At 44.6% G+C, this 10379-nt stretch overlaps 1 protein-coding gene and 1 pseudogene across 1 annotated transcript in view; both read right to left on the reverse strand.

Moving 5' to 3' along the window:
* LOC102848341 overlaps window positions 1–4885 on the reverse strand; it is a 16651-nt pseudogene extending 11766 nt beyond the window's left edge.
* A 118-nt stretch (window positions 4886–5003) lies between these two features.
* Window positions 5004–10379, reverse strand: part of LOC102848751 (zinc finger protein 568-like) — a 25852-nt gene continuing 20476 nt past the window's right edge. The window contains exon 4 of the mRNA XM_006897393.1: window positions 5004–5042. Coding sequence (XP_006897455.1) covers window positions 5004–5042 — 39 coding nt within the window. The remainder of the gene's footprint in view (window positions 5043–10379) is intronic.

The raw sequence follows: 10379 nt of genomic DNA on the forward strand, positions 1-10379 counted from the left end.
AAAAATAATAATAATAAAATAAAGGGCTGCATCTTGTCCTGTCCATTCTGTGCCCTCATGACTCTCTAGAGCTCATTACCTCAGTCACTGAGACAGTCCGCCTGGTTGAGGGTCTTTCTCTCCTTCGCTGACCTCCCCACCTTTCCACGTAAGGCGTCACCCTCCACGGCACAGCCCCTCTCAGCTACATGCCCAACACACATGAGAACAATCTCTATCATTTTTGCCTCCAAACAGCACTCTGGCTGCACCATATCTAAGACATATTCATTTCTTCTTCAGGCCTTCCGTGGGCTAGTCAGTACTCTTAACACCACAGCTCAGAGGCATTGATGCTGCTTCTAGCATCCTTACTCCTTGCCCAGCTCTGAAATGCAGAGCAAGTGATTAAAAAAAGACTATGACCTGATAATGCAGGACTATATACATGGAAGTTGTCTGTGGCCCACCAGAGTGACCACTTAGTACCCATGAAAATAAGCACCCGTTAGGGAGGGACCATGACAATGAGTTATGGATGGTGCTAATGTGGAGATCTGTCAGATTCATTATCCTACTGGTCGTCAGGGAGCCACTACGAAGGGGAGAACAGGAATAGGAGGACTCGTTAAGAGGAGCCACTGGACAGCTCTGATCCACGGTGCCTGTGATAAGCTCCTGCAAACCTGAGCTTAATGGCTGAATAGGGCCGTCCCTGGGTAAGCGCTTGGCAGGAGAACAGGAGCCTTGGAACACCGGTTACAAAGCTTGCACAGCAGAGGACAAGAGGCTGAGGGTCAGAGAAAGGCCCACGTAGGAGAACATATGAAAAGAGATGACTCTAACTGAAAAACTGGATCCCACCTGTTCCTGAACCCGAACTGTGGCTATCTGTTGGTGAGTGCCACTGAGTTGGACCGGACAAACTGCTGACCCTCTGCCGGTTTCCAGAAGCAGTAAATCCTAACGGGAGAAGACTGGAGATTGCCCATCTTTCTCCCATAGGGGGCTGCTAGTGGATTCAAACACCCTGCCTTTAGGTTGGTGGTGCAGTTCCTTGTCCACAAAACCACGAGAGCTCCCCTGTAACTTCCCTTATAAACTCCATAATCATAGCGTCATTGAGTTAGATGTGGCCATGGCAATGAGTCCAGGGAGAATTAGTGCTGTGGGAGGGGCAATAGCCTTCAGGTTTATTTGTGTGGCGTGGACACGGAGTGCTATCTCAGCTCACTGGAATCAGCTTATACTGAGGACGCTGCCAATACTAATGGAGATTTTTCCTGCCTTGGGAACAAAGAGGAGGTTGCACACTGCTGGTTTAGATCGTTTTCTTCAGGGAGGAAGATGCCACTATGGATACGAGTAGGTATTCTTACCTTGAGAAAGATCTGGAAGGTGGAATTTTCAATAGTGAGACAAAAGCATATGAAGAAGGGAAAGATTTGGGAACTACTGAGAAGAAAATTATGGAACCCAAAATAACAAAATGTAAACCACGGGAACAGAAATATCATGGTAAAAGGTTAAACAAAAATAGTGCTATGTCTGTATTTATCTTGGAAGACACTGAGGACTGTATTTCTCTAAATTCATGAAAAGAAAAGAAGGAGTCACAAGGGAAGAAGGATGAACAGCACTATTTCGACAAGTCCACAGTCACTTCACAAATGTGACGCCTTCTCTCACTGGAACGTGTCTTCCACAGTCTTCCCGACCCACAACGTTTTCCTCACTCACCTGAAGCGTTTCCACCCTGGCTGCTGTCCAGCAGAGTCCACGGTCGCTCTCCTTGCTCCCACATGAAGAGGGCATCTGCTCCCCTAATGTCACACCCTGTACGTGTGGAACGGGAAAATCTTAGATTTACCCAACAGGCCTTGGTTTGTGAAGAATACTGCAAAACGTTTATTTGAGTGGGAAAAAAAAATTCAAACATACAACAAAGTTTTCAGGAATAGAAAGAATATTCCCACATTCATAGGTTAAAGCAGACTGAGAATCTATCACTTCTGAGCCCTACAGACAACCCAATGCTGTAAAAAGCTAAGAAATGAAAAGGCAGCAGGAGGGTGTCCTCACCAATGGACGCCAGGTGACTGTGGGTCTCCAGCATCACCTCCCGGTACAGGGCTTTCTGAGCAGGGGCCAGGAGCTGCCACTCCTCCCAGGTGAACCTCACGGTAACATCGTCCAACGTCAGTGACCGCTGCAACACAAGGATCCTATTTCATAAGGTATTTTCCCTTTGACGATATGAATGAAATGTGAGGGAAGTTGCTCTGCTCATTTACCTAGCATGGACTGCTGCATCGAAAAAAAATTTTCTTCCCCCATTCATTCATTGTTGCACTTTTCTCCCCTCCCAAACATGCCCCCTAGTACACTACCCTCTTGTAAAAGTAAAAGAAAAATTCTTTGATTGTTTTACAATCCCTCCCCCCAGGTCCACTTCACTATACACCCTTTACTCTGGACTCCTGTCATGACAAAAATATCTAATAACATATCCCTCTTAAACAGTTTTCACCCTCATCTGTTTCAATGCAGTATACATCATTGAATCCATCTTTCTCAGTCTCCCCCCAAGCCCAAGGTCAGTCCTGTTTTACAACCGTGGCACCATGCAGTATCTGTCCTTTTGTGACTGAGATATTTCATTCAGCATAATGTCCTCCATTTTTAATAATATTGTATGTCCCTTGTTTTCCAATGCAGCGTAGTATTCCATTGTGTGAATATACCAGAGCTTCTCTATCCATTCATTTGTTGATGGGGTAAGATGATATCTCATAGTTATTTTAGGTATTTTAAAATTTTTTTTTTTAAATTAAAAATCCACAGAGATGTTTAAATTAAGAACCACACAGCCAACTTGGCTCAGTGAGGGGCCTGAGGCTGGGTGGATGAATGGAAACAATGGACTCTGAGCCCTACTGGTCCTTTTTTTGCTTGTGAGGAGCCTTTATGTTCCAATAGTAGAGAAGTTGGGCTGTGATGAGGCCATCGCAGAGAGATGAGACCACAAAGGTTCCAGCCATGAGAGGGTTAAAAATTTTTTTTTGTGCTCGCTTCGGCAGCACATATACTAAAATTGGAACGATACAGAGAAGATCAGAAAGAAGAAAAAAAATAAACAAAAACATAAATAAAAAAATTTTATCTCTCTCACAAATATTGTTATTGTTCTATGCCTTTGAGTTTCCTGTGACTCATAGCGACCCTATGCACAATAGCCCTAAACCCTGCTCTATCCTGAGTTAATCTTAATGTCTCTGACACACCTATTCCCATTATCCAAGTCACTGAATCAATCCACCTCATAGAGGGTCATCCTCTCCTGCGCTGTCCCTCTGCCTTCCAAAGCATGCCGCCTTGCAAGATGTCCTAAGTATGTCAGATGAAGCTTCAGAACCCTTGCCTCCAAAGAGTATCCAGGCTTCACAATCTCCAGGATGAATCTCTTCGTTCTCGTAGCACCGTATAGTACATTCAATACTCTTCTCCAGCACCACAGCTCAAAGGCATCAATTTGCCTTCTATCGTCCCTAGTCATTGTCCAGCTTCCTAAAGCATAGCAAGTAACTGCAAAAACCGTGGCCTTATCAGGTGTTGACTGTAAAAGCCAAGCAAACGGAAGGTGTTGACAATCTCAATCTTTTCACCATCCACTCTTGATGCTGCCAATCAGCCCCGTGGTGAGAATCTTTGTTCTCTTAATACTGGGCTTCAGTCCATATTGAAGGCAGCTCAGCAACGCTAGGGAGGACACTTAGCCCATCTTGTGTTGAAGAGTCTAAAGGTTGTTTCTCTGCACGGTCGACTGTTCTAAACGTGTGACTTTCCAGATGAACTGAACTAACATAGAACAAGGTATCTTTGAACATCTGAACAAGTGAATCCATTAGGAAGTAAGATAAAACGTAAATCAAAAGTCACCTAAACCCTGCTTCGAGCAGGAACAGTTTGGTTCATTGGCTAAGTAGGAGGGTTGACAATCCAGCCTCTTTCTCAGGGGCTGTCGGGAGGTTGCTAGATAGGACTCCTTCTTTTTTTTTTTTTTAATGTGTGTACCGTCCAATCAGATCTGACTGGTACAGGAGATGGTCCCTCCTTCTTCAGTAGAGCATCTGGTGGATTTGAACCATGCACCTCTGGGATTGCAGTGCAGCTTCTTGCCACTAGGCCACCAGAGCTTGCCGGTAGGACTCCTTCTATCATACAACCCTTCCCTTGACCCCAGGAATCCCAGGGTCTAAGCCAAGAGTTGAAAAGGTTAGCTCATGCTGGCAGGGCAAGACCGAGCCTCCAGCTTGCCCTCCAGAGCAGTGGGAAGGTGACTGAGGATCTGTGTCCACAGGCTTTTCCAGCGTGATCCTTACAGATTGAGCTCATATGCCCCTCACGACTGCTGCGCAGAAACACACCTTCCCTCTGGACACAGAGTTGGGTGCAGAGAAGAGAGTCAGGACATGAGCAGTAGCTCCCCCTGGTGGTCTGCCCCCACTTTACCACTTGATCCAGTCCCTGGACACTCAGCAGCCCAGTGTGTCCAGAAGACACTGCAGGACTCCTGCTCCGTGGCTCTGACACCTGTCCTACCTCCTGACACACCAACGATCCCCCAGCTGCTCTCCAACCTGCAAGCGACCAGTTTAAAGAACTATCCGCCAGGCTTCCAGCAGGCAATGGTTGGCTATTTTCTGTGTCTGGTGAGTTGAGGATAATTAAGAGCATGGCTTAAAAAAAGTAAAAACAAACTCTATCCATGCGTGTGTTGATAGGCACTTAGGTTGTTACCAACTTCTTGCTATTATGAACAAAGCCGCGATAAGCACGGGTTTGTGTGGCAAAAAAAAAAAAAAATCACCTGAACCCTGGCCATTTTCTTTTGTTTCGGGGACATCGCGAGCTCCCAGGAAGTTCTGTGACTTTGTCTTCTGGATCAGGTGTGTTTGTTGTGGAGAAATTTAAACTCCCAGGAAGGATATCCCCGAAGATGACAATATCCAAATCCTATAACCTCATTCTCCTTCCTTCTCAGGCTCTTGTGGTGTCAAGACCTGTAAGATGAAAGGAAAATAAATGTGAAGGGGACGTCACCTCTGTGCTGACCTTAAGTCATTGCTCATCGTAACAGAAAGACCTCCACCCCACGGAAAGTCCCTTTATCGAACGACCTGGAATATTTTACATCCATGGGTGCTAAAACCTCAGGTCCTGATAGTACAGAGCTATGAGGTAAAGACATCTTTTTAAAACTGGCACCTGAATGATCTGATACCCAAGCAAAAGGGGGGGAAAAACGGAGTTTTAACCTTACTTGTCATTATACAAAAGCGTTCAAATTGTGGTCAAATGTGATTCTCAACAAGAACGGCAAAGAAAGGAAGCTTTGGGGAGATTAACTTCATACCAGGGTCTTGAAACATATTTGAAACACAGCATGTTTAAAAGACAGCACTGATGGCTTAGTGGTTGTGAGTTGTGCTACGGACCCAAAGGCAGGGAGTCGAATCTCCCAGCTGCTCCAAGGAGAAAGATGGGCAATCTCTTCCCATCAGGGCAATTTACTGCCTCTGAAAACATGCTGGACGGGCAGGGACTCAGTGATACATACTCACAAAAGAACCAAGACAAGCATGAACCTGAAATCGGCTGGAGAAACAACAGAGTTGTATGATCACTTTGGGAAACACTTGTTAGGAGCTGCTGAATTAACTACAACTCACAGTGATCCCGTGAATTGCTCTCCAATGCACCACCCTCACCATCTTTGACACGTTTAAGCCCACTGCTTCAGTCCCTGTACCAATCTCTCCTTTTGAGGGTCTTCCTCTCTTTCTCTGAACACTTTTATCAGATTCAAAGCAGACTGAGGTCATACACATTCATTAAATACACAACCCAAGTCTGAAATATATATCCCCCAAATTGAATAATACATTGAAACCGCAGGAAATGAACTGTTTTCAAAGGAACATTAATTGCAATAATCCGTGCCGACTGTGGTTCAGTGAATCAGGATTCGTGCTTCTCATGAAGTTAAAGGAGATGAGATGTCATTTCTACGTTATTTTTACACGGTGTTGTGGATCAGTCTTACGTGGCCTTTGTAATTAATGATCTTAGAAGTTTCGGCACACGAATGCATCTGAATATGCTTAATTTTGCGTGGAGAATATTGAGAATTCACCACAGAGCCTGTGCTGCATTCCAGATGCCAGAGGTATGACCTTAGCCGTACAATTCCCTCCAGAGCTGCACCAAAGCTCTCTAACTACCTATTTCTGATTCTTGGTGATCCGTTCAGAACTGACTCCTAGATGACCCCTCCAGCGGAATTTCAGGGGCTGTAAGTCACATGGGAGGTTGGTGGACATTGCTTCCTGTGGAGCAGTTGGGGGATTCGAACTGACTGCCTTTAGTTTGGCAACACAACTCTAAACCAACCACATCACTAGAGCGAGAATTTACAACCCACAGTTTTTGCAAGACAGAATTCAAACCGAGATATTGAAAAAGGTAAACAAGAGTGCATGGATGGGACGCTCTGGGAGCCACTGATGGAATAGGAGAACAGTGGACAAAGCCACCTACTGCATCAAAGAAGAAAAGGGGTTTCCTGGGTCCAGCGGATCTAAAGTCGAGTCCCCCAAAATATCACAGGCACAGACTCCTGACTCGAGGGGGCGATCCCTCCGGCCAGAGGCCACTGCACCCAGCACATCATCCTGCAACCGGACCCTAAGCCGCGGTCATTGTAATTCTCATCTCTGTTCCTTACGAGCTGAGCGAGCAACACAATCCCAGGACCCACACCGGGCCTTGATGGCCCTGACCGCGGAACAATGGCGTCCACCCCGCAACTGACCCCAAAGCACCCCCTCCCATCTGATTGCCCTCCAGGAACCTCACAAACCTTCAGTGACCCTTCTCCTCTCTCCAGGACACACACGTACAGGATCAGCAGTTGGTTTCAACAAATGCTGGGAAAAACTACAACAAAGCAGAGGATGGATTCAAAACACATGCCTCTCTGCTTTCCCAGGGCTTTGCAGAAAGCGGGGACACCTTGCCTACGGCGGCCGGGGAGGGTCTGAATTTTCAAGGCGGAATCACTCAGGAGGTTACGGCGCGGTCTAGTGACGTCATACGTACGCGCCCCCACATGGTGGACAACAGGGGCCTCCGTATTTAAATACCCTCCCTAATCTGCCTGGGAAAGTCTGCTGTTAGGGACCTCTCCAGAGTGCTGAAGAGCAATGGTGTCTCTTTGGAGACTAAGGTGCGCCTGATACAGGCCATGGTCTTTGCAATTACTTGTTATGCATCAGAGAGTTGGACAATGACCAAGGAGGATAGAGGGAGAATTGATGCCTTTGAGCTATGGTGCTGGAGAAGATTATTGAGAATACCATGGACTGCTAGGAAAACAGATTCATCCTGGAGAGGGTTAAATCAAGGTGCTCTTAGAGGCAAGGATTCTGAGGCTCCATCTGACATCCTTTGGACCAGTCCTTGGAGAGGGACAACATGCTTGGGAGGGTGGAAGGACAGCGCAGGAGTGGAAGACCCTCCAGGAGGTGGATTGATTCAGTGATTGGGGTAATTCGGATATGTGTGTAAGAGGCAGTGCGACTGGCACAGGACAGAGTTTAGGACTGTTATATATCGGGTCGCTATGAGTTGCAAGTGACTCGATGGCACATAACAGGTTTGAGTGGTGTGACTCCAGGGCATTTAGCAACATACAGAGAGCTCAGCTGGCCTCTTCGACAGAAAGGGATTGCTACCAAGCCAAAGGTGGGTGATTTTAATCTCCAGCCCCTCGGTTCAGGTTTTAATTCGTTTTACTCTAATATTCCCCTGTAAGTATTATAGCCCTGCTCTGTCCCTTAGCTCTGCAGAGGGATCTCATGGTTGATGTGAAGCTGAAAACTGTGACACGGATGTTTAAAAGGCGATAATGGTCACCCATGGCGAACAATGTCTCGCTGAGCTCACTGATTAGAACAAGCTTAGAAACAGTAGTGGCATCCACTTCCCAAAAATTTTGCCTAGGGAAACCCTATGAACATGGATAAATGATAAGAGATATGCAAGTGTTCAGGTCTTTCATTCATAGGGTCGTTATGAGTCCTCTATGACTTGATGGCATTTAACTACAAGAGGTAACGACAGCTGTCAGGGCCCTACTAGTCCTGATGGCCAAGAGGAAAAGAAAATGTCCCTCTCTCTATCTGCATAAACTGGGGGATTCAGAGCAACAACTTTGGAGACAAGGTGTTGGAAAACATAAATTTTATTATATTGTTCTCAGCAGAAAAATAAAAAATGGAGGTTGAAGCTCAACTGAGAAAGTCACATGACAAAACAGGAACGTAACAAACAAAAGGAAGAATTAGAAACCTAATGGGGAATTAGAACTTAATGTTGCAATGAGCTAGTGTTCTGCCAACTCACCCCATAACACTTCTTTTATTTTCTCTGCCTTTTAAAATTTTACTGATTTGCATATAATTATTCATACATATTGTGTTTCATTCATGTACATTTTATACATTCATATCCTTTATATTTTATATAGTTTATTACTATTTATCTATGCTTATTATCATTCCATTTTTTCAAACCCCCACTGACCCGACCCTTTCCCATTTCTTCACCCACCTCAATCCACCAGGCTCTGTGATCTCAGGGATTTTTTCCTCTTCTACTTTTTTCTGCACTCTCTACTTTCCTTCCTCTTCACTTTTGAACATCTGTATGTGTTTTGCTCTGTTATCCTTCTGTTTTCACAACATACACCTTAGAGGTCCTTAGAAGCAGATTTGCTCAATGAAATGTATTGCTTGATTTTTTGGCTGCTTTCCATAAGTGTTGATTGTACATCAAAGTAAAAAAAAAATCCTTAGTTTGAAAAGGTAAGAGGAATTTATTGTTTAAGGGATGATAGAAAAAAAATCAGAAATGCAGAGTGATTATGGCTGTACATGGTGAACTTAATGTCACTGAATTGTAAATATAAAAAGATTTAAAAGGTCAATGTTTTGTTAGATGTATTTTTACCACAGTAAAAAGACTTTACAATCATAATTCAAGCAAGTAAATATTAACAGGGGGCACCAAACACCAAAGGAGATGAAGAAGAGAAATAATTAGAAGTTTCACAGATTTCCACCATAGTAGCTTCTCCCTATACCCCAAAGTAACTCACCTTAACCATAAAGAACTATTTATTCTCCTTTCTAAAGCCGATGAATGTGCTAAGTCCACACTGAATTGGTCCTTGATGTCAAACCAAGATATTATTTCAACAGACAGTCCGCTACCACTACATGCAGCAGCATTATTTTCCTCTTCTGGATCATTTAAAGCTCTTGATTACTATGCGAGTATTGATCTATTTCACACACACACAGCACACACACACACACACCAAACCGCAAAACTGATTCCTGTCATTGAATTATAACTGGCTTATAGCTTACTCTCTGATTAGTTTTACAAGGGAGGAGACTGCCAGTCTTTCTCCCAGTGAGCAGCTAGTGGATTAGAACCACCAGTGAAGTTGTATTTTAGAGTTAGCTGTGCAACTCCCTGGGGATTTTGCTGTTGTTATGTACTACTTAGTTGCCTGTGACTCATAGTGACCCTATGTATATTAGCTTTGAACACTGCTTCACTCTGAGCCAATCTCTTAATTTCTGACACACTTAATCCCATTTCTCCAGTCACTGAGTTAATCCATGTCATCTTGGGTCTTCTCTTCTACTGTCCCTCTAAGCATGATGCCTTTCTCCAAGGACTGGTCCCCCCTGACGATGTGTCCGGAGTATGTGAGACAGAGCTTCAAAATCCTTGCCTTCAGGGAGCAGTATGGTTTCACCCTCTCCAAGACACACTTGTTTGTTCACCCCATAACACTTCTAACTCATCAATAACCTGCCTCACGATAATTACACTACCTTGCTTACTGGGAGTGAGGAGGATTTTAAATCTGAGCTGCATAGGATCAAAGACTCCAGCCATCCACAAGGATGGCTTCTAATCATGAAGACAGAAGTCCTCACTACATGGACTGATAAGCAACATCGGGAGAGACAGAGACACAACTGCTCCATCTTGAAACAGTGAACGATTTCGTCTCACTTGGATCCATAATCAACAATTTCACCCTCAACAGCCAGGATATTAGGAGACACATTGCTTTAGAAAAGTCAGCTGTCAGGTCCCTCCAAAATCCTGAGGAGTAGTCATAGGACTATGAGAACTAAGATATGCCTGACTCAGACCATGACATTTTCATTCACTTGCTATGGTGATGAGACCTTGACAATGAGCAAGAATGACAGAAGAATTGATGCCTTCAACTTGTGGTGTTGGAATACTGAATA

This window comes from Elephantulus edwardii, unplaced genomic scaffold, assembly GCF_000299155.1.
Source record: "Elephantulus edwardii isolate Elephantulus edwardi_28Jun2011 unplaced genomic scaffold, EleEdw1.0 scaffold00208, whole genome shotgun sequence".
NCBI lineage: Eukaryota > Metazoa > Chordata > Mammalia > Macroscelidea > Macroscelididae > Elephantulus > Elephantulus edwardii.